At 55.0% G+C, this 24,513-nt stretch overlaps 1 protein-coding gene across 1 annotated transcript; it reads right to left on the minus strand.

Moving 5' to 3' along the window:
- Positions 1-13,797: 13,797 nt before the first annotated feature.
- On the minus strand, positions 13,798-14,760 carry LOC102457229 (olfactory receptor 52B2-like). The gene has a single exon (XM_014572947.2). It carries the CDS (start codon positions 14,758-14,760, stop codon positions 13,798-13,800), a length of 963 nt encoding a protein of 320 aa, XP_014428433.2.
- Between the last annotated feature and the right edge of the window lie 9,753 nt (positions 14,761-24,513).

Raw genomic sequence — 24,513 nt, forward strand, 5'->3', positions numbered from 1 at the left:
CTTGGGGCATGTAGCACGCAGAGGGGGAATACGCCTCTTTCTCCCTGCCCCTGCTCCAGGGATGCCGCACTCCCCTGGACCCAGCCCGGGAGAGGGTGCGGCAGCAGGGAAAGGACTAGGAGGAACCTTTCTGCTGGCCATAGCTATGGGGCAACCTGCACCCCAATCCCCTCATCCCTAGTTGCATTCCCAAGCCCCGCCCCTCCCCCAGCTGGAATTCTCATCAACCCAACCCTCTGCCCCATCCCTGCACCCCCGCACCCACAGCCCCCGCCATCTGGGTGCATGTCGCAAATTGCAGCCACCCAGTGGCAGAAGGAATTAGAGGGAATATTGCTTAACACACCCCTCACCTCACAGCCCCTCCATGTCCTGCACCAGGGATCGAGAGGACGTTCCACACCACAGACACCCTCCCTGCTGAGCCGCCGCTCGGGTCAGGCTCACTGAAGCCCCTGCCAGCTTCCTTGGGCTCTGAAGCAAAACACTCCTGGGGTACATCCAGACTACATGGCTCTGTCGACGGAGCCATGTAAAATAGTTTATTTGGCATAGTCAAAGAAGCAGGGAGTTAAATAATCACAGCTTCATTAAAATAAAAATGGCCACTGCACTGTGCCGATGATCACCTGATCCGGCACAGTGCGGCCATCTAGACGCAGTGCGGTAGACAAGAGAAGCCTTTGTCGACCGCTCCGGTATGTCCTTGACACCAGGGCACAGCGCGGAGGCCATTTTGATTTTAATGAAGGTGGGATTATTTAAATCCCCGCTTCTTTGACTATGTCTAATAAATTATTTTACATGGCTCCATCGCTGGAGCCATGTAGTCTAGACGTGCCCCAGGGCTGTGTCTACACTGGCCGCTTATTCCGGAAAATCAGCCGCTTTTCCGGAATAACTTGCCAGCTGTCTACACTGGCCGCTTGAATTTCCGGAAAAGCAGTGACAATCTACTGTAAAATCATCAGTGCTTTTCTGGAAAAACTATGCTGCTCCCGTTAGGGCAAAAGTCCTTTTCCGGAAAACTCTTCTGGAAAAGAGCCAGTGTAGACAGCCCAGATTTCTTTTCCGCAAAAAAGCCCCGATCACGAAAATGATGATCGGGGCTTTTTTGCGGAAAAGCGCGTCTACATTGGCACGGACACTTTTCCGTAAAAAGTGCTTTTCCGGAAAAGCATCCTGCCAATGTAGACGCGCTTTTTCCGAAAATACTTATAACGGAAAACTTTTCTGTTTTAAGCATTTCCGGAAAATCATGCCAGTGTAGACGTAGCCCAGGTGTCTGGAGTATTTCCTGAGGGGAGGGGTCGCAGACCTGCTAGACAAGCCAGTCTCTGTGCCGGGCGGAGGACACCGTCCCCACAGAAGAGTCAGTGCACAACAAACGCAATTAGAAAAGTGGCCTTTGGTATGAGAAACTCCTCCGGCCTCCTGCACTCGCAGGCACCAGCGCCCTGCCCGTCCACTCCCCCTGGCGAGAAAGGAGTTGGTGACGATGTAAATGGGGAATGGGAGTGGGAGGGGGGGCAATCACATACGAAGTGCAGGGCAACAAGCAGACCCCCCACCAAAGGATCCCGGTCCCTCGCTCCCCCCCCTGCCCAGTGCTCATGGGGAGGGGAAGGACTTTGGAGGAGTGCGGGGAAGCTGCTGGGTGAGTGTCCCCACCCCAGACAACGGCCAGCCTACGGGGAGATGGGACCTACCGGGCTGGGGCAGGCGAGGAAACAGGGCGGCTGGGAGAGTGAGCGAGGGGGCTTGGAACCGTGTCTGGCTCAGCTGGTCCAGCGACTGCCCGGGACCGTGAAAACATGGTGCCCAAGGCAAACACTTTGCTCACTGTGCCCTACAGCCTGGCCTGAACACAGCCCTGGGGGTTCACCCCTTCCGGCCTGCACTACACTGAGGGGGAGAGGCAGCTGGGTGATTTTGGTGGTCAGCAGCAGCTGGGAGGAGTTGGCTGCCACTTGAAACTGTGAGGGCAGAGTGGGACAAGACGTGTCCAGCCACGGCTGGGTGCAGGAAAGAGGAGAGACATGAGCCAGGTCACCCCTCCCCCATCTCTCTTGACTGGGGCTGGAAGCAACTTGGCTTGGAGTGTGGAGGGAGCCAATCCTGGATGGTCACCTCAGTCCCTCCCTGTGGGAGAGGAGAAGGGGAAGGAGCCCAGGCCTTACGGAACAGAAGGTGCCGGAAAGGAGTCACGCAGCACAGGTCTGCTTTGTAACGGCTCGGTCGCAGCCTGGTTCTGACCGGTCACTGCGAAACCTCTGGCAAGACCAGTAATGGTTTCTGGGAAAGACAAGGGGTTTGCCCACGAAAGCGCATGACACGCCCCAGGCTGGTGTGTCTGCCCGGTGCCACCGGCCTATTCATCGGCACTCAGTCGGGGGAACACGGGTATGGAAAAAGCTGCGTAATCGCTGTCTCCTGCGTGCTGAGGTTTGGGCATTGACAGCTCCGAAGCGCCAAACAAACATGTCAGACCCCACCCTGAGCCCCAGGGCCATGAAGGGATGTTCAATGTGAGTGAAGGTGGGTGATTTGGGGGTGGAAGTTCACAGGACTGGAGGGGATTTAAAGGAACGGCCCAGCCCCGTGCCACCGATTCAACAGCAAAGCCCCCAGGAACTTCCAAGGCACGGATCACAAACTAGACCCATTGTAACCCAGCTACCTATTCCTGACACCCTCCGTGCCAGGCCAGGGGTGTTTGCTCAGAGCCAGGAGCTGCCGTCCTGCCCTGCAGTGTGAGGGAGGCAGCCCCGTTCCAGCCAACCCCCCTTCCCACATTTCCAAGGGGTCAGGGGTTTCCAGCCGCCCCGGGACAGATCCCTGCCCTGCCCAGGACTCACCAGGCTCCTGCTCCGGACGGGATGAGCGGTCGCTGCCTGGACACGGGGAGCTGCAGGGCTGGGGAAGCCGCACTGCGCAGGGCTGAGGGACAGGGGTGTTTATACAGCAGCCCTGGGAATCCCAGCGGGGGCTCGGAGACAGCAGGGAGCCCCACGGAGACTAATTTAGGTGGAAAACAGCAACCGAGAATTAACCCTTTCCTCTCCCTGGCTGTGTCTGAGCCTGGCTCCTGTTGTACGTTGTTCAGAAAGGTTGTGGCGATGCTGAGCGCCCCCCTCCACAGCAAAGAGTTCCCTGTTCTTTGACACCAGCGTCCATCTCAGACAGGACTCTCTCACTACACCCCACACGGGGCCTACGCCCTGTGAAGGGCCGCCCCCCCCCCCCATGCTTAATGAAATGGACGTATGGAAATTAATTTACATAACTCAAAGGTGCTTTGAGCGAATTATTTCATGTAACCCATCAATCTGCATGTCACGATGCGCTGGGTCTGTTTGGTGGTGGTTGGTAGGGAGTGGCCTCTATTCTTTATCAGAAAGAATAGGGAAGCCTTAATCTTTTGGCTGGGCTGCACCTCAAGGAAGGAGCCGGAGACCCCAGGGTGGGGAGACAGGCCTGGTTTGGAGGGGCAGCTGGAGAAGAGGTTCTAGGATGAGCTTGAAGAGTTTGTGCTGAGGTTTCAGGGTAGAATTAGCCAAGTGGTTTTGTGTCTTTTGATTTGTAACCTACTTTGCTTGGCCTGTTCTCACTTCTTACCATGTTACCTAGAGCTGCCCTGGCCTCCCCAGAAATTACTTCTGTTTCCCAACACCCGTTTTTATCTGGTGCTGTTTCCTCATACGCTTTGGGACACAATCCGCTTGGCCCTCTGCTGGAGATGTCACTAGTCCCCCCCAGCCTGGGCCCAGTGGGGTGGCCTGAACTGGGCCCTCCCCCCTCTTTTAGAACAAAGTACACATTGCTGAGGCGAGCAGGGCCCAAAGGGGATGGCTCAGGGCTCACTCCTCTGAAGGGGAACCGAGGGTTTCACATGGGGACGAGTAAAAGGGACCACAAACCCCTCTGTGAAGCTTGCAGGACGTGGTGGAGATTTGTCATCAGCTCTGCTTGTGCCGTGGCCCATGCGTCTCCGCTCCCCCCCCCCCACCGCATTTTGCCTGTGGGTAGCACTTACGTCCTGTCAGGGAGGCTCCCCACTCTGGCGCTCTGAGTGCAGCAGGTGGGGCCGACAAGAGACCTTAAAATCCCTTTCCTCTATGGACTCTACTTAAAAGCTCCCCAAGGTGGCAGATTCCCTGGCTGCGGGAGACAGGCTGCCACCTATCAAGCTTACTTGACTGACCGTGACGGAATTCAGGACATCCCACAATTCCTTGTGGTCAGTACGAGAGGCGCAGAGCCTTTCTGAGTAGCTGGAAGGTGCCTCACCACCCCGCTTTCCCCTCCACGGGCAGCCAAGGTTACCACAAGGAGTGTGAAGATTAATCCAGCAAAGGCAGCTGGGATTAGCAACACCATTCGCACCACTCGAAACCTGAAAATCTTAAAAAACAACAAATAGTCTAGTAGCATCTTACACACTAACAAAACGTATAGATGGCATCCTGAGCTTTTGTGGGCACAGCCCACTTCTTCAGATGACCAGAGTGTTGGAAGTCCAAGAATAAACAAGGGAAGGTGGGAGGAGGGGAGAAGGAAAAAAATAGGAGGGGAGGAAGTAAAAAAGAGAAAGTGAGCAGATAAGCTTCACAGGGGTAGCCGGGTTAGTCTGTAACAAGAAAATCCTAAAAACAACAAATAATCTAATAGCACCTTAAAGTCTACATAGTTACAGGAGGCTAATAAGAACCATTAGCTTGCACTTGGAAAGGAAGATGACCCACACCAGATTCTACACCGACATCAAGAACCATTAGAACCTTCATTGTTTTGACGGTTGGTCACGTCAGATGTGGAATATGGTGTGTGATCCATCGGATATCCTGGTTCATACCATTAGTATAAGAATTAAACTTGTGAATGAAGTTAAATTCCAACCCTTCTCTGTGTCTTTGGCTTGGAATTGGCCTGAAACAAAACAGCGACTTGAAGATCCATTAATGAGTGTCCAGGCAGATTAAAGTGTTCTCCAACAGATTTCTGTGTATTGCCTTTTCGGATATCTGATTCGTGTCCATTGATTCTTTCCCATAGGGACTATCCAGTTTGGCCAACATACATGGCAATGGGGCATGGCTGGCATTTGATGGCATAGATCACATTAGTGGATATGCAGTTTAATAAGTCTTTGTTTAGGTGGCTGATGTCATTGGGTCCAGTGATGAAATCGTTAGTGTAGATGTGTGGGCAGAGTTGGCACCCGGGCTGATTGCAGGGCTGGGTTCCCGGATGATTATGATGGAGGTGTGTTGTGTGGTAACTGTAAAGAATTTGTTTGAGATTGGGGGGTTGTCTGTAAGCAAAAATTGACCTTTCCCCCACGGCCTCTTAGAGCAAGGGTTTATTTTCCAGGATAGGTTGTGGATAGTGGATAATGTGTTGCATGTGGCTCGGATGCTTCTTCCACCTCATGTCCGGGGACCTCGGGGACCTCAATGGTGGGGGGATCCTGGGAGGACAGGGAGATAGGCAGGAGGGGGACCTGGAGCGGGGTCAGACATGGGAGGGGGAGCAGGTTTCTGTGTGTGGTGGAATTCGGGACATCCCACAAAGGCCTGGTGGTCAGTACGAGAGGCGCAGAGCCTTCCTGAGTGGCTGGAAGGTGCCTTACCATCCCGCTTCCCCCTCCACGGGCAGCCGAGTTTACCACAAGGACCGTGAAGATTAATCCAGCAAAGGCAGCTGGGATTAGCAACACCAATTGCACCACTCGAAATTGGGGTCTTTGGTCGGCCATTGGCATGTCCACTTGCTTGGTGCCTTGAGCATCATGGAGACGTCCTCTTCTCCCTCTCTCACATTTGTACCTCTGTGCTTGTGTGCCACGCAGCCGTTCTCTCCGTGGGTTCTCTCTGCCCGAGGGCGGCAGGCGGGGCCTGACCTCCCAATTGGTGTTTCCCAGCGTGGGTAAACAGGGCTTCCCAGGCAGGGCAGACCCTGCGATGACCCAGTGCTGCTGCGTGTGGCCACCCTTCTTGTGCAGTAGCCACCAAAATAATGGTATTAGCACACAAACAGGACAACGCACACCACACGGTTTCCGTGGCAATAGAAGACCCACGCTGGTGCCGGCTTGCCTGGGGAAAAACACAGAAACATTTCCCAATCCTGTGGTGGGGACAGGTTACTACTTAAACGAGTGGTGCTTACACGGCCGCCTTCCAGGTGATCTACGGCTCCAGTTCAGCCTCCCTCCCTACCACCTTGTCTCCCTCCCTCCCTTACCCCTCAGCAGGAAGCCTGAACTGGCGCTCCAGCCTTGCCTTGCCCGCCTTCTGCGAGATTGTAGCACCTGTGCTGGCTTCCCTGTGTGTGTGGGGGGGGGGGGGGCTGAGCCTCCCCCCTGGATCTGGCTCATGGGGAAGAAGTGGAGCCAGAAGTGGCTTCATGTGTGGTTGCTCCCCCTCCCCCAGCTGGGGAAACAGCAGCGCAGAGACGCTCTGCCTGAAGGCTTTCCACGTCGCTCCCATTTACCAGAGTTATGGCCAATGGGAGCAGCAGGAAGCCGGGACTGGGACATTATGCCTGGGAGCACCATGGGGTGTCAAAGCAAGTACAGCAGCTCCCCAAGTTGTGATCGGTCGAATTACGATCGTTTGCACTTACGACCAAAGCTCCCATGGAGCGGTCGTAAAGGCGGTCCCCGCATTACGGACACAACCCGTGCTTACGAACAGCGCGGTCGCGTGTAACTCAAGGGGATCTGAGGGTATGTCGACACTACAAAGTTAATTCGAACTAACGGACGTTAGTTCAAATTAACTTTGATAGGCGCTACACTAGTGCTCCGCTAGTTTGAACTTAATTCAAACTAGCGGAGCGCTTAGTTCGAACTAGGTAAACCTCATTTCACGAGGACTAACGCCTAGTTCGAACTTATTAGTTCGAACTAAGGGCTGTGTAGCCCTTTAGTTTGAACTAGTGGGAGGCTAGCCCTTCCCAGCTTGCCCTGCTGGCCACTCTGGCCAAAACCAGGCAAACTCCATTGCCCCCTCCCGGCCCCGGAGCCCTTAAAGGGCCACGGGCTGGCTACAGTGTTTGTGCCAGTTGCAAGGCTGCCAGCACCGTGCCAGCAAACCCTGCACCTGACACCCCATGAACCAGCCACCCGATGCCCCCCAGCGCTTCCCCTCTTCCTGGGACCAGCCTGGCGGCTCCCAGGAGCCTGCCCAGGGACGCAAGAGGAGGGCGCCCGCGTGGTCTAGTGCGGAGATTGTGGACCTCATCCAGGTTTGGGGGGAAGCCTCCAATGTCCACAATCTCCGCACTAGCCACAGGAACGCGGCAGTCTACGGGGCCAGAGGGGGGCCAGAGGTCACCACCGCAGCAGGGAGCAGGTCCGCTGCAAGATAAAGGACCTGCGGCAGTCCTACTCCTGGGCTTGCCTGCCAGGGGCCGACCCGGAGGCCTGCCCCCACTTTCTGGCTCTGGACCGCATCCTGGGGGCTCATGCCGTCCCTGCCCCCCGGGTGGTGATTGACCCCGGGGCAGAGGGACCACTCCCTGACACCAAGGAGGAAGAGGAGCACACCGAGAGCCAGGAGCCTGGGAGCAGCCTTCCCAGGACCCAAGACCCCTGAGGCACCCCACTGAGCCAATCGCCTGTGTCGTCCGAGGCCGGGGAGGCCTCCACATGTGAGTACCATCGTGCTCCCCTTATGTGTATGGGGGGCTGGGGGGAGAGGGAGCCCAGGGACCGTGCACCTGGGCCTTGCCCACCACGGAGCAGCAGCTGGGTGTCATGCAGGGGACCTGGTCTTGCAGAGGGGGGCTGGGTGTCACCCACCTGGGCCCCAGGGAGAACTGACTGCTGCTCTTGTTTCACCACAGCTGCAGCACCTGGGCCTGCCGGGCGCACCACCCCGCCTGCAACAGCCGCCCGCGCCCGGGCCAGCAGGAGAGCCAGGAACCAGGAGGACTACCAGAGGTGGCACCTCCAGTTCCTGGAGCAACAGCTCCGTCTCCAGGAGCACTGGGTCCAGGAGGACCTTCGGCTGTGCCAGCGGAGCTTGGAGGCTGTGAAGGAGCAGGGCCGTGCCCTCAGAGGCCACCTCCAGAGCCTCCTCGACCGGTTCCTGCTTCCTCCTGCTCCTGCTTCCCCTGCTCCCCCTGCTCATGCTTCCTCCGCAGCCCCCGTCCTTCCTGCCCCAACCTCCACACCCATTCCCTCCCCCGATGCCCCCTCACCCGCAGTGTTGCAAGACGGGAGAGGCAGCTGGACCCCCACCCCTGAGCTTTCCTTTCCCTTCCTCTCTTCCACCCCCTTCCAGCTCCCTCGTCCCAGGATTCCCCCTCCCCTCTCTCACCCTCACTCCTCCGTCCCCCCACCCCACTTATGTTAAATAAAAAGAGATGTTGTTTGCCAAAACAGGTGTCTTTATTTGACATTAGGAAGGGTGGTTAGGAAGGGGAAAGGGGAAGGGGGGGAGGGTGGAAGAAGGCCCCAGTGGGGCATGCAAGGGAGAGGTCAGTCCTCCTCCTCCACCAGGAAGCTCTCCCGCAGGGCTTCCCGGATCCGGACGGCCCCCCGGTGGGCTTCCCGGACAGCGGCGGTGCGGGGCTGAGCATAGTGGCCAGCCTTGCGGTCAGCCTCAGCCATCCAGGCTGGCAGGAAAGCCTCCCACTTTCTCTCACACAAATTGTGCAGCAGAGAACATGCTGCCACTGCAGGAGGGATGTTGTGCTCGGCGAGGTCCAGACGGGTGAGGAGGCATCGAAAGCGGGCTTTCAGTCGCCCGGAGGCCCCCTCCACCATGATGTGGGCCCTGGTGAGCCTCGCATTGAAGGCCTGGCGGGAGGGATTGAGGTGCCCCGTGTAGGGCTTCATCAGCCACGGCTGTAGGGGGTAGGCGGCATCCCCCACCAGGCAGACGGGCATGTCCACATCCTCGACCCTGATGTGGCGGTCGGGGAAGAAGGTCCCGTCCTGCAGCCGCTGGCACACGGAGGAGTTGCGGTACACCCGTGCGTCATGTGCCTTGCCAGACCAGCCCACATTAATGTCCGTGAACTGTCCCCGGTGGTCACACACGGCCTGCAGGATCACGGAGAAGTACCCCTTGCGGTTGACGTACCGGGAGGCCGGGTGTTCCGGGGCACGGATGGGGATGTGCATCCCTTCGTTGCCCCCTCCCCCCCGCAGTTGAGGAAGCCCAGGGCACCGAAGTCCCGGTGTCAGCCGACGGTCAGGGCAGTGTGTGCGTGTGTGTTACACCCAAGTCTTCAACTGCTGAGACACAGAGTCTCGTTGCAGCGGGCAGCCTAGGAGGCTGGAGGGCACCCTGAAAAGTAGTTTAACGTCCGTGACTTTACTGCTAGGACCGAGGTCCCGTCGCAGAGGGTAGCCAAACAGGCTAACAGACGCCCCAGTGTGTATAGGAAGAGCTTATTACGCTTCAGATTTTAGCTGCTAGAATTTCATAATTCCTTCGCAGCGGGCAGCCTCGGGGAGACTGAGAAGCGCCCCAACTGAATTTTGCCACCTGGGTGTGACACAAATTCAAACGCCCAAGCTCTCCCTATATCTGTCCCTTTATGACCGGCTGAAGTTCTTTTGTTTGTGTTCGGTTCGGGTACAGCAGCACGGGTTCAAGTCAGAAGCTTGACACGCACTGGCTTATTTATAGGAGAAAGAAAGAGAAAAGAAATAAAGAAACTTCGTTCAGTGTATATAGATATATATATTTTATAAGTGAATGAGGGCACCCCACTTGTCCCCAAAGTTTATAGCTAAATCACCTTACCAACGGTGATTTACAATAGAAATGAAGCAGTTTGACTTTAAGAAAACTATAATAAAGTAACTAACTTACAACAGAGAGACAATTAGAGTGTACACATAAAGAAAACACATTGCAGGTACAATTCTCACCCCTGCGTTCCAGACTTGGCGTGGCCAGCGTCTTTCTCTCAATCCCTCGGGAAGAAGTAGGGCGAGGTTGGGCGTCCCACGGACCTCGGGAGACAATCAATACCTGCCAGCAGGTGTAGGTGATTGGAGCTCAAATTGGGTGGGCAACTCAACCCTCTTTATACCCCTTGGGTCACATGGGCTTCTTCCTGGTCTCAAGTGGCCAATCAGGAAAAATGGCTTTGAATGCCAAGTTTCCCACGAAGGGTGCAAAGCATAATTCACACCTGGGAAGATGCAGACAATGGGCACCTCTGGTATGTGATGGGCAAAGATTCCTCTCCCGAGACAGTGCAGGCGTGTCAATTACTGATACTAGCCATCACGGCGACGGGAGGCCTCCCAGTCGTCAGCTAGCCCATTTACTGTCTGGTTTCTGTTTATGGTAGAATAAGGGACAGGCACCACACCTGCGTTCCCAGGGCATCAAAGGCTGACTGCCTTTCTCTTGCTCTCTGGGGGGGGGGGGGAAACAAGATGGGGCTCGTGGAAAAACAAGATGGGGTTTTGTGTCTGGCTACACCCGGATGACAGCGTCTGGGTCGGCGAGGCGGACCACTCTGTGGAGCAGCACCTGGTTGATGGCCCTGACCACCTGCGGAGAGACACAGCAAAGCGCGAATCAGTGGGGCGCCCGGGTGGCTGGGAGTGTTCGTGCCCTAGCAGTGCCCCGTGCCCCACTCCCGGAAGCAACCCCCCCGGGCGTGTAGTATGGCCGGGAGAGACCGGTGCGGGGCACTTTCACCTCCTCCCTCCTCCCCCTTTTTCCCTGGGGCGGCCATCCCCTCCTTGCAGCTCCCCTCCCCCTCCAGTCCACTGGCCAATGAGTGCCGTACCAACATGAGCACTGCTCTGACGGTGGATTTCCCTACGCCGAACTTGTTCCCGACGGATCGGTAGCTGTCCGGTGTGGAGAGCTTCCAGAGGGCAATGGCCACACGCTTCTGGAGGGGGATGGCGGGCCTCATGCGAGTGTCCCTTCTGCGCAGGGCAGGGGCGAGCCACTCACAGAGCTCCAGGAAGGTGTCCCTCCTCATCCTGAAATTCTGGGTCCACTGTCGGTCTTCCCAGCAGTCCAGGACGATGCGGTCCCACCATTCGCTGCTGGTGTCCAGACGCCAGATGCGGCGGGGCACGCTGGTGTCCGGGCGCCGCCGCGGCTCCTCCATGGCCCCAAGGCGGCCAGGCGGAGTGGCAGGGGGCTGACATGCACCTGGTGGTGCCAGGCAGCCTACAGCCATTGCTGGCAGGCTTGCAGCAGCAAGTCCAGAAAGTGCAGCAGAAGATGCAGGGCGAGCTCTGGCTCCATGTTGCCACCTGCGGCGGCATCCCCGAAGGGAAGCACCGACACAGACGGGCACAGAGACCAACGCTTTGCTGTCCCTCGGCGAGGTAGGCAAGCAAGCGGAAAAGCTGAGAACCGGCTGTCCAGGGGGGGTCCCTTTAAGCACGAGCCTCAGATAGCCTCAGACAGCAGCCACACAGCGCAACTACTGACCAGATGCCCTGCCAGAACTGGTTTCAGGTGCCCTTAAATGCTCCCCTGCGTCCAATCAGTGTGGATGCGCTAGTTCGAATTAGCTTAGTTCGAATTAACTAATTTGAACTTAGTTCGAATTAGCGCTGTAGTGTAGACATACCCTGAGTTATGAACAGTTCGAGTTATGGACCAAGTGTAGATCCGTAACTTGTTCATAACTCGGAGAGCGGCTGTAAGGATGTGTCTAGATTACATGCCTCTAGCGACAGAGGCATGTAGATTAGGCTACCCGGCATAGGAAAATGAAGCGGCGATTTAAATAATCGCCGCTTCATTTAAATTAAAATGGCTGTCGTGATGATCCAATCAGCTATTTTTCGGCTCCGTGCGCTAGTCTGAATGCTCTGCGGTCAACATCAAAGGCATTTGTCTACCACCCCATTATGCCTCGTGGGATGAGGTTTACTGGGGTGGTCGACAAATGCCTTTGATGTCAACCGTAGAGTGTCCAGACTCCTGTGCTGAGCCGACAAACACCTGATCGGCTCAGCACAGCAGCCATTTTAATTTAAATGAAGTGGCGATTATTTAAATCGCCGCTTCATTTTCCTATGCCAGGTAGCCTAATCTACATGCCTCTTTCGCCAGAGGCATGTAGTCTAGACATACCCTAAGTGTACCCTCTGCCTCATGCTCAGAACCTGTACCCCAAGCCTGCCCCCCCAGCAAATACCCTACCTCCACCCTGCTCCTGAACCCTCCCTTGCTCCTACCCCCTCCTCCTGGTCAGACAACCTTCTTCCAGCCCTCTCCTGAACCCTCCCTGCTGACCACACTTCACCTTCTGTTGCTCCTGCTCCCTATCCCTGGCCAGATACCCTACTCACCTGCCCTGCATCCCAGTTCCCACCCAGATCCTGCACCCCATCAATGATCCCCAATCCAAGAAAAAAAGTTCCCCTCCCCTACCATAAATAAGGAAAACATTAAAACCTTTTGTGTTGGACATCAATTCATATTTTACTTTATTTTCAATGAAGTTTGATAAACAAACATCGGAAAGTTAAAAAGCTTGATCTGGTTAATAATTTCATATTTCCTTTTTCTCTGGTTACTTGAAACTGTTCTCCCAAGCTGCAGCACAAGCAAAATGTTCTAGCCCAGTTGTCACCAACCAGTAGATCGCGATCTACCGGTAGATCTCAGGGGCTCTAAGAGTAGCTCTTGAGCCCTCTCTGAACTGCGCACCTGCGCAGTACATTTACATTAGATTTCCTCATGAAATGTAGGCGGGGCTTCAAGGAAGGGGCGGGGCAGTAGATCTTCACCTGTTCTGAGACTTAAAAAGTGATCTTGGGTGTAAAAAGGTTGGAGACCACTGTTCTAGCCCAATCATGTAATTAACGGGATCCAGTGGATATCGTGTACTTAGATTTCAAGAAAGCCTTTGACAAGGTCCCTCACTGAAGGCTCTTGGGTAAATTAAGTTGTCAGGAGATAAGGGGGAAGATCCTTTGATGGAGTGAGAACTGGTTATAAGACAGGAAACAAAAGGTAGGAATAAATGGTAAATTTTCAGAATGGAGAGGGGTAACTAGTGGTGTTCCCCAAAGGTCAGTCCTAGGACCAATTCTCATCAATACAATGTTAAATGATCTGGAGAAAGGGGTAAACAGTGAGGTGGCAAAGTTTAAAGACAAAACTAAACTGCTCAAGATACTTACGCCAGAAGCAGACTATTCACAGAACAGCAACTAAAATGATGAGGGGTTTGCAACAAGTCCCATATGAGGAGAGATTGAAGAGACTAGGACTTTTCAGCTTTAAAAAGAAGAGACTGGGGGGGGGGGGGGATATGATAGAGGTGTATAAAAGCATGAGTGATGTGGAGAAAATGAATAAGGAAAAGTTATTTACTTGTTCCCATAATATAAGAACTAGGGGTCACCAAATAAAATTAATGGGCAGCAAGTTTAAAGAGAAAGTTCTTCACAAGTTTAAAACAAAGAGAAAGTCCTAGCTGTGAAGGTTAGGACTATAACAGGTTTTAAACGAGAACTAGATAAATTCATTGAGGTGAAGTCCTTTAATGGCTATTAGCCAGGATGGGTAAGTAATGGCGTCCCTAGCCTCTCTCTGTCAGAGGGTGGAGATAGATGATAGGCAAGAGATTGCTTGATCATTGCCTGTTCAGTTTACTCCTTCTGGGACACCTGACATTGGATGGGCACTGGTCCGACTCAGTATGGCTGTTCTTATGTTGGCTGAGGGAATAGAAACAAGCGTTCAAGTGTACCCATTGGAAGTCCATCATTATAACACCCCTAGAGTTCATAGAAGACATTGTGTTAATTTCCAAGTGCCAAAGCATTATCTTCTGCATTCTTTAGTTCAGCAGGACGTTTCTGCTGCAGCACAGATAAAACAACTTGATCACCCGTCTCAAGATCTCTTGTGTGGTCACCCCATAAATGATGGGGTTTAACATGGGGGGAATGAGCAGATGGAGGTTCCCTAGAAGGTTGAGAATAGAACCAGGGATGATGTGCCCCAATTGGTGGGCAAAAGCAGTGAAAAAAGAAGGTACGTAGAACATCACTATGACAGAGACGTGAGAGCCGCAGGTGCGCAGAGCCTTGAGCCGGGCGTCCTTGGATGGGAGCAGGAAGACGGCCCTGAGGATCAGCATGTAAGAGACAGCAATGAGCGCAACATCCAAACCAAATGCTAGAAGAGCTGTGACTATGCCATGCAATTCATTGAGTGTGATATCGCTGCAGGCCAGCCGGGATATGGCCTTGTGCTGGCAATAGGTGTGAGGCAGGAGGTTGGTTCTGCAGAACTTCAGTCGCTTCACGAGAAAGATGGCAGGGAAAATGAGACAGAAACTCCTTGTGAGAACCGCCAGCCCAATCTTCCCGATCACAGGCTTGGTGAGCAGGGTGGTGTATCTCAGGGGGTTGCAGATGGCAACGTACCGATCAAACGCCATGGCCAGCAGGATGGCCGACTCAGCGATAAAACTGACGTGGACGAAGAACATCTGGGTGAGGCAGGCAGCAAAAGAAATTTCCCCTGCTCCAAACCAGAATAGATCCAGCATCTTGGGCACTGTGGTGGTGGATAACAGCAGATCAGCAGCGGCCAGCATGGAGAGGAAAAGGTACATGGGCTCATGGAGGCTTCGTTCTGTCAGTATGATGAACAAGAGGAGAGAGTTCCCCAAAAGTGCCGCAACATACATCAGACAGAAGGGGGTGGCGAGCCAGAAGTTAGACTCCTCTGTTCCAGGAAAGCCGGTCAGGATGAAAGTGGCAAGGTAAAAATCACTGTGATTGTTGGCTGGCATCACGCACCATCCTTTGGATCCTCTGCTCGGCTTCCAGGAACTAACAACAACAACAACAAAATTTCACTGGGAACCGGAGTGTGAGCAAGGACTATGCAGAGGGATATGACGGGTTCCTCTGGGGGGGTCACGTGGGAAATGAAGGGACCCTCCAGCCAGCCTCCCCTCACACTGTGGTGCTAGGACAAGTGCAGTCCTGCTCTCTTTTGTGCACTTCCACCAGCATTCCCACGGGGACACATCCTGTTGTGATCACATGAACCACTGAGTGTGAACCAAAAATTGGGAATCTGCAGTCAAATTAAGCACAAGCTTCCCAGCATGTGGTGTAGACTCTCGCTCCCTCCCTCAATGTAGAGAGGAACAGACTTTGCCCCTCGTGCTGTGATTTTCCCAGGCACTTCACTGCAGCTCACTGGTTTAAAGAAAACCAAAGCAAATTTATTAACCAGAAAGTGAAGGTTTTAAGTGATCATAAATGATAGCAAATAAAGCAAAGCAGACCACCTGGAAAAAAATTCTCCCCCTCGCAAATGGTACAGGCAAGCTGGCAGATTCTGAAGCTCCAAGCTGCACTTACTTTATAGCTTGGAATCCCCAGGACTTTCATAGCAGGGAAGAAATTTCTTTAGCCTGGGTCCAGCACTTCCCCACAGCTCAGTCTTTCATCCTTGGGGGTTTGCAGGAGTCTTGCTGTCTGGAGAGTGAAAGAAAAAAGGTGAAACCACTTCACATCTTTAGCCTATGGCAGAACCCGCATTTCAAAATGTGTTCCCTAGACCTCTTGGAGGAAAGCTACAGACATCCCAGGATGGAGTCCAGAGGCACATGGGCTGGTCACATGCCCCTGAAGAGTCAAAGCGTGTATTATCCATGGGCGGCCTTGAGTACTCTAAAGAAGTCTCACCAGGTGGGAGAGAAGATTCTCTCAAAGCCTATTGTTTTACCCAATGGCTCATTGTTCAGAATAGACCCCTCCTCACCAACTATCTTGATTGAAAGCATCTTGCCAATTTGACATGACCCAGGTGTAACCACAACAGAATTACAGACACAACTTCGGATACAGAAATAGCAAATCAAATAGCAACTCAGAACGTATCCAATGACACTTCACATGACCCATCATGTACAAACTGCATCCTGATGCCATCATAGCATAATAATGTCATCATGACTAATACAAAGTGCACACAGACTCACGGATACCATCAAAAATTTCCTTGTGGCCATGTCTACATGAAGAAACTATTTCAAAATTACTCAATTTGACTGAACAACTTCAAATCTAACAAGATCAACCTAGCATGTCCAAAATATGAGGAAGCCTTGAAATTGGTCTGAAGCAGGCTTCTTAAAGTAAATATCCTGCCTTGGACTTAGAGTCCCAGAAATTATTGTGGGAGTAATTAGTCCGAATTCCTCTGGCACCATATGTGGCACCATAGCATCCGCACTACTGCTATTTCAAAATAACTATTGGGAGTGCAGATTTAGAATTCAGTGGCCCATTACAAAATAATGGGGCTTAGTGGTGTGGAGGCTGCACTTATAAATTAAGCATAAGGAGGGTTATTCTGAAATAAAGTCCTAGGGTAGAACAGAACTGTGTGACAGTTGGACCACAAATCCAATCTCTCTGGTTGGACCACAAATCCAAAAATGTTCTCTGGCTACGGAAGTCCTCCATTCCCAAAGAAGAAAGATGGTTGGACGCATCTGACCCCAGTTAAACAGAGTGTGCTCCTCCTGTTGTCTATTCCCACCTCAGAATCTCTCTGAAGGAGGACAATGCTGCTGGTGAGCGATCAAAGTTGTGACCTGGGAAGGGGGATTGAGGAGTTGGAGGCACAAGTCATGTTCTGGTCCATCCTCCTGGTGGATGGAAAAGACTCAGCTAACCAGGGACCATCAAAGTATGGAGGTAAATGGGTGGTTCTCCAGGTGACATGGGAGAGAGAGAGAACTTTTGATTCTTTGACCAGGGGATGTTGTGCCAGGAAGACTTACTAGCCCCTGGCCATTGCCTTTGAAAGGAAGAATCTCATGCACTGCCCCAAACTGGGGACCAGCTGGCTAAGAGTCCACTCTGCAGAAACAGCCCTGGGGAGAACAGTGGGTGAGAAACTGGATATGACTGGGCAGCGTGACCTTTATTGCCAGAAAGGCCAATGGCATCCTGGGTGGCATTAGTAGTTGTATTGCCTGCAGACTGAGGGAAATGATTCTTCCCCTCTGTTTGGCCCTGGGGAGGCCGCATCTGGAGCACTGGGTCCAGTTCTTGGTCCCCCACAACACAAAGGATGTGGACGCGTTGGAGAGGGTACAGTGGAGGGCAACCAAAATGATAAGGGGTCTGGAGCACATGATGCATGAGAACAGGCTGAGTTGGGCTCATTTCGTCTGCAGTAGAAAACTAAAGGAGGATTTGACAGCAGCCTGCAACTTTCTGAATGGACAAGAGGCTGGAGAGAGGCTGTTCTCAGGGGTGGCAGGTGGCAGAATGAGGAGCAATGGGCTCAAGTTGCAGTGGGGGAGGTCTAGGCTGGATATGAGGAAAAACTATTTCCCTAGGTTGGTGGGGAGGTACGGGGACGGGTTCCCTAGGGAGGTGGATGGAGTCTCTGATCTTGAAGGTTTCTGCGTTCTGGCTTGACCAAGCCCTGGCTGGGATGGTTTCAATGTGGTTGGTCCTGCTTTGGGCAGGTGGTTGTATTTGACGACCTCCTAAAATGGGCGACTTGTCCCACATTTTCCATCTTCCCCTGATCTCTACTGGTGGGTCCAGGCACCGGCCAGGTCCCTGCAGCCTCATACCCGCCCAGCAGTAATGAGTGTGGGGGGACCCAACAAACAATTGGGATGGGTGTGTCAGACTGGCGGGGGGCGAGTGGAGGTGCAATGTGTAGGGCGATCTGCTCCCTGTGCTGCTCATTAGCATCCCCTGCACTTCCTGGCAACTCTTGGCCAGCAGCGCGATGGCCTCTCCCATTTCTGGGCAGTATTGGCTGCCTGCTCTGAGCTTCCCTGGCTGGTGAGAAGCTGAGACGTGCTGAGGCAGAACTTCTGTCCAGTGCTGGCCTGGGGAGGCCCCTCAGCTCGTGTCTCCCATGGAGGGTGGGAGGGGGAGCACTTTCCAGCCTGTCCGTGCCCTGAACTGTCACCCCTCCATGGGCTTAGCACCATAGTCCTGCGCGGCTCTAAGGGACCTATCCAGGGCCACGCACCTGATGAGGAGAACCACGTAGGTGGCCCTGCATAGGGTGAGTAGTGTAGGGGAATGGTGACCCAAGGCATTTGAATAGGGGGTGAGGTGGGGAATAGGATGAGAGCAGAGAGCTTGGGGCATGGAGCATGCAGAGGGGGAATAAGCCCCTTTCTCCCTGCCCCTGCCCCAGGGATACTGCACTCCCCTGGACCTCACCTCACAGCCCATCCCCATGTCCTGACACCAGGGAGCAAGACGATGTTCCACACCATAGACACCCTGCCTGCTGAGCCCCCCCCCCCCTTGGGGCAGGCTTGCTGGAACCCCTGCAGCCAGGTCCCTTGGGCTCTGAAGCAAAACACTCCAGGCCCGGAGTATTTCCTGAGGGAAAGGGTCACAGACCTGCTAGAGAAGCCAGTCTCTGTGCCCGGGTGGGGGATACTGTCCCCACCGAAGAGCTGGTGTGACAGGGACAAATGCAGATTGAATAGCTGTCTTTGGCATGCTGCAATGTATCACAGCTCAAGGGAGAGACTCCTCCTGCCTCCTACACTTGCAGGTCCCAGCGCCCCTCCCATCCAGTTCCCCCAGGCAACAAAGGAGTTGGTAACCATGTAAACGGGGAAAGGGAGTGGGGGGGCAATCACATACCGAGCCCAGGGCAACAAGCTGGCCAGTTTGTGTCTCAAACCCAGCTAGACCCCCCACCAAGGATCCCGGCCCCTCGCTTGCCCCTGCCCTGTGCTCATGGGGAGGGGAAGGACATCGGAGGGGTGCAGAGAAGCTGCTGGGTGAGCTCCCCCTCCCCCAACTTGCCTCCCTGGCCAAGGAGCAGCACGCTAGACAACGGCCAGACTACAGGGGGATGGGACCCACTGGGCTGCGGCAGGCAGAGAGCATGGCAGGGAGGGTGGGCTGAGCGAGGGTGCTCGGAATCACGTCTGGCTTAGCTGGCCCAGCGTTTCCCCGGGACTCTGAAGACATGTGGCCCAAGGCAAACACTTTACTCATGGTGCCCTATGGCCGGGCCTGAACACAGCCCTGGGGCTTCCTGCCTGCACGACACTGAGGGGGAGAGGCAGCTGGGTGATTTTGGTGGCCAGCAGCCACTGGGAGGAGTTGGCTGTCTCTTGAAACTGTGAGGGCAGAGTGGGACAAGACGTGTCCAGCCACGGTGGGGTGCAGGAAAGAGGAGAGACATGAGCCAGGTCACCCGTCCCCCATCTCTCTCGACTGGGGCTGGAAGCAACTTGGCTAGGAGGGTGCAGGGAGCCAAGCCTAGATGGTCACCTCAGTCCCTCCCTGTGGGAGGGGAGAAGGGGAAGGAGCACGTCACCTCAGCCCATGGCAAGGCCCAGGCCTTACGGAACAGAAGGTGCCGGAAAGGAGTCCCGCAGCACAGGTCTGCTTTGTAACGGCTCGGTCGCAGCCTGGTTCTGACCGGTCACAGCGAAATGTCTGGCAAGACCAGCAATGGTTTCTGGGAAAGACAAGGGGTTTGCCCACGAAAACGCATGACATGCCCCAGGCTGGTGCGTCTGCCCGGTGCCACCGGCCTATTCATCGGCACTCAGTCGGGGGAACACAGGTATGGAAAAAGCCGCGTAATCGCTGTCTCCTGGGTGCTGAGGTTTGGGCATTGACAGCTCCAGGGCACCAAACAAACATGTCAGACCCCACCCTGAGCCCACTGGTGCCGTGAAGGGACGTTCGATGTGTGTGAAGGTGGGTGATTTGGGGGTGGAAGTTCACAGGACTGGAGGGGATTTAAAGGAACGGCCCAACCCCGTGCCACCGATTCAACAGCAAAGCCCCCAGGAACTTCCAAGGCACGGATCACAAACTAGAGCCATTGTAACCCAGCCACCTCTTCCTGCCACCCTCCGTGCCGGGCCAGGGGCGTTTGCTCAGGGCCAGGGGCTGCCGTGCTGCCCTGCAGTGCAAGGGAGGCAGCCCCGTTCCAGCCAACCCCCCTTCCCACATTTCCTAGGGGCCAGGGGTTTCCAGCCGCCCCGGGGCAGATCCCTGCCCTGCCCAGGACTCACCAGGCTCCTGCCCAGGCCGGGATGACCAGTCGCTGCCTGGACACAGGGAGCTGCAGGGCTGGGGAAGCCGCACTGCGCAGGGCTGAGGGACAGGGGTGTTTATACAGCAGCCCTGGGAATCCCAGCGGGGGCTCGGAGCCAGCAGGGAGCCCCCGGGAGACTAATTTAGGTGGAAAACAGCAACCGAGAATTAACCCTTTCCTCTCCCTGGCTGTGTCTGAGCCTGTCTCTTGTTGTGCGTTGTTTAGAAAGGTTGTGGCGACGCTGAGCGCCCCGACCCCTGTCCCAACAAAGAGTTCCCTGTTCTTTGACACCAGCTTCCATCTCAGACACGACTCTGTCACTACACCCCACACGGGGCCTATACACTGTGAAGGGCCGCTCCCCATGCTTAATGAAATGGACGAGGAGTAACGGTAGTTCGAACTAGGAAGCCTAGTTTGAACTACCTAGTTCGTGCCCTGTGTAGCCGCGCTGCACGGGGTTCGAACCAGCGGGGTTTTAAAAATGGCGGCTCCCCGCTTATGCAAATGAAGCCCGGGAAATTCAAATCCCGGGCTTCATTTGCAAGTGTGGTATGCCTACATTACCCCGCTAGTTCGAACTAGGAGGGTAGTGTAGACATACCCTCTGAGAGTGAGGGGTCTTCTCCCAGGATGAGTTGTAGATCATGGATAATGTGTTGTATGTGTCTCGGGTGCTTCTTCCGCCTCATGTCCAGGGACCTCTGGGATCTCAATTTTGGGGGGTGGGTGCTCGGAGGATTGGGGGATAGACAGGAGGGGGCTCTTGAGCAGAATCAGGCATGGAAGGGGGAACATGGACTGGAGCAGGGACTGGGACTGGTGCCTTGGTAGGTCAGGAGTCCCTGGATGGTCACACACGTGGTGGGGTCCTGCTACATCAGCACTGTCCACTTCTGGTCCCACCACTGTGCATCGTCCAGGACCTTCTGGGCCAGCATCTGCTGCCCTACTCCCTCATGAGCTCTTCCTGAACCCTCCCGTGCCTAAGGCTACTCCAGGGTTGGGTAGCTGGCTCAGGTGCTGTCGATCGCCCCACAGTCACGGCTGGTCCAGCCGGGGAGAATAAAGAGAGATGGTCAGTCATCCCTGGAGACACTGTCCCGGAGGCCTTGCCCTCATCAGTGAGCTGAGAGCAAGAGTTCTCAAGTCAGAGGAAGGTGATGTCCCAGGACCAAGGCCAGGTGTGGCCCAGAAGGTCAATCCTGCCTTATAGGGGCCCAGAGGTCCCCAGGGGACCATGCGCCCTGCCCCCAGTCCCATGGACAAACAGGCAAGGGAAGTGTCCGGCCACACTGGGATCCAATGGCTGAGAAAGGGGCCTTGAGCAGCCTGGGCTTCCATCGGTGCCTCACACACAACTGTGCATGGCAACGCTGTCCCCGGGAGCGGGTGTTGCCTCAAGCATGCAGGCGTGCCCGTGTGCAGCCCTCCAGGGTCCGTGTGCAGACGGCGTGGTCCCTCGTCCCCAGCCTCCTTCCAGTGGTGGCTGTTGGTGGGAGGGTGCCCCCCCCAGGTATCAGAAGTGCGGGCGACCTCCCCAGCACCTGTGAGCAGGACCGTGGGGGTGTTCCGGGGCTGCCTGCTGGGGCTGTGTGGCACAGACTGGTGCTGAATGTGCATCCACGTGCATGGAGCGCAGCGAAAGGGCCAGACCAAGAAGGCCGAGCGACGATCGCAACTCGGAGCCTGATTCCCCTGCCCTGTGTGAGTGAAAGACTCAGAGCACTCACCTCGCGATCACTCTCTGGTCTCAGAAGATCCCTGGGACACATCCAGTCCGTGGGGTACCGTCGCCACTGTGATGGTGGTCACCATGCTGGCCACGTCCTCCTCCTTCCTCTCCTGGGCTGGGACCCCTGGGTGGGCAACGATGGGCACATCCAGCCCTGAGCCCACTACCAGGGGTGGGGACAGGGCTCCCCTGACCCCCAGGATACAGTGCAGGTCACCAAAAAGGAGGAGGGGGTCCTGCCCGGGAGCGTGCGTCCTGGTGTGGCCATTCATGGCTAGGTTCTCGGCCATCCCGCAGTACGTGTCTGCATTCCCATGTCTGGAGCAGAGATCCTGGAAGTTCTCCTCGTTGTTCCGCACTTTGACGAGGGCCAGGATCTCCGCCCCAGGTCAGGAAGGGACATGCTTTTTGCACCCCCTGGCAGGCTCCTGGCAGCCCTGTCCATCCTACCTGGAATGGGAAGGTAGTTTTGGTGGGGCTTCTGGCTCCGACATGGTGCTCAAACATCAGGCACTGGTATCCGCGCTAAGCCTGGAAGCTCTGAGGACCAGATTCCTGCCACAAGCCATGTCCCCTGAGTTTGCAGCTTTAAGAGCTGCCAGGGAACAGGAACTATAGAATTGTCATTAGTGTGGATGCAGTGTCCAGCAGGGCACCTGCGGTATTTTCTGGAGGCCTCTTTTTTCGACAAAACTGTCTATTCTGTGTCCACACTCACCCTTTTTTGGAAAATGGGCTTATACCTCATGGAATGAGGTTTACTTATTTCGACTTTCTGTATCTGCAAGCATAATTTTTCCAGAACAATGGCCAGAGAGGAGTCAGGCAAGGTGCAGTGTAGACAGTACAGTGTAGATGCGCCCTGAGTGTGTGTATTGAAGGTAGGCACCCTTTTCCTCATGAAACAGTAAGAAGGGACATACAAGGAAAATAAAAGCTGGCAAAGATAGACTGATACAAAGAAACACTTTCCTTCACCACAAGTAGTCGAACTGTGGAACTCACTGCTGTCGGATTTCGTGGAGGTCAAAAACTTAGTGAGATTTTGTGCCACCATTTCCCAAAGCCTCTGACATGCTCCGTCTCTTATCAAGTCCCCACTCCTTCACCTTGTCTTCCCTGGAGGCCCTTCTCCTGCACTACCGCTGTGTCCCAAAATCTTGATCCTCACTTGCCATCTTCTCCCTCCTTCTCCTATTGCTCACTCTTATGGCTGGTATAAAGTGGCAGGCCCATTATCCCTTATCTCTGTTGTTCCAAGGCAATCTGAAACCCTCTAAAGCAACAGCCGCCTAGGGAGCGATTTGACTGGAGTGCAGGGACTGTACGGAGCGACCCAGCGAGGTCCCTTCAATCTCACCCATCTTGGGGTCTCCCAGGGACTGTCCCGTGGGCTTCCCAGGCAAGGCGGGGCAGGGAGCTTGGGGGGCTGATGGATTCTGCCAGGGGACAGGTCAGAGCCTGTGTCCGCCCAGTGCAGGCTGGATCGGCAGCCATAGTGCCAGGCGCCAGGACAGCAGCTCCCCTGGGCCGTGTCCCCTCTGCCCGTCCCTGTTGGGGTGCCAGGGTCACAGGTCCAGAGCATCAGCCACAGGCCCTTAGGCCCTGCCACATGCCCCCGGCAACCATCGCTAGGCCGGAGCCTGGAGCCCCACAGAGGGCCCAGTCCTGGTGCCTGTCTATAGGAACCCAGCGCAGAAACAGAAAGCCGTCCAGACTGCTGGGTCCCCCCTGCTGGTAGCCATGTGCCAGACGGCTCCTGCTCCCCTGATTTGGTGACTTTGTAGCCTGGCCCTGCCGGCCTCTGGCACACCAGACTCCCAGTTTGCCTCAGGCCTGTCTGGGACTCTGCGCTGGCCCAACTCCAGCTTTTAACACTGGGCCTGAATGCCCAGCGGAGGCAGGTAACACCAGGTGCTCTGGGAGCAGAAGCTCGTGCTGCTCTGGGAGATGGTCAGAGAAGTCGACAGGTCTCTGTGCTCTATGCAGGGCAGCTGGCTGCCCCATCCCACAGCCTCCAAGGAGAGATTCCTCCCCGCACAGCAGAGGGAAAAGTGCTACATTTCTCTTGTGCAGCACAGACTCTGGATTCCGGATCTCGGCATAGGCGCATTATCCCCCCCCCCCCCTCCACCCTCTGGGGCTGTTTTCCAGGGTGCTCCAGGCACGCTCTTGGCACCGCTCCTTCTGCATCATTTTTAGTTTCCGAACAATCTCCAGCATCTCCCTCATGCTGTTGGGGTTGGACAGCATGCTCTGGATGAACGGATAATCCACCTTCCAGGCCATCAGCTCTGAGCTGGCCAGGACCTGCTGCGGTTGCTGCAGCTCGGGATTGGAGACATTGGCACCCAGACCCCACCTGCTCAGATGAAACACACTGCTTTGGACAGAGCTGATGCCGGACGGGACCTGGGCCGGGGGCCATTCCAGGCTACGCAGGCATAGAGAAGTGAATCATTCCAGGTCTCTTCAGTGTCTAGATGCTGAGGTGGATGGTCACCCCGTCCTGGATCCCTCTGTCCTTTTCCTAGCTGTTAATTGGTGAGGTGGTGTACCTCAGTTTCCCCTTTTATACAACAGATTCACTCAGCATTAGTTTCCAGACAGTGCCAACCGTGGTATATATAGTTACATATACCATGGAATGATAGTATTGCTATGAGACTTCTACACACGAGAATTTATTTAAATTACTATTTTTAGCATGCTTAACTGTTCCCCACACCATACACATTAGAT

The sequence above is a fragment of the Pelodiscus sinensis genome, chromosome 1 (genome assembly GCF_049634645.1).
Source record: "Pelodiscus sinensis isolate JC-2024 chromosome 1, ASM4963464v1, whole genome shotgun sequence".
Lineage (NCBI taxonomy): Eukaryota > Metazoa > Chordata > Testudines > Trionychidae > Pelodiscus > Pelodiscus sinensis.

Excerpts from the sequence above, each read along its gene's own strand:
- LOC102457229 (XM_014572947.2), bottom strand. The coding sequence starts at position 14,760 with ATGCCAGCCAACAATCACAGTGATTTTTACCTTGCCACTTTCATCCTG.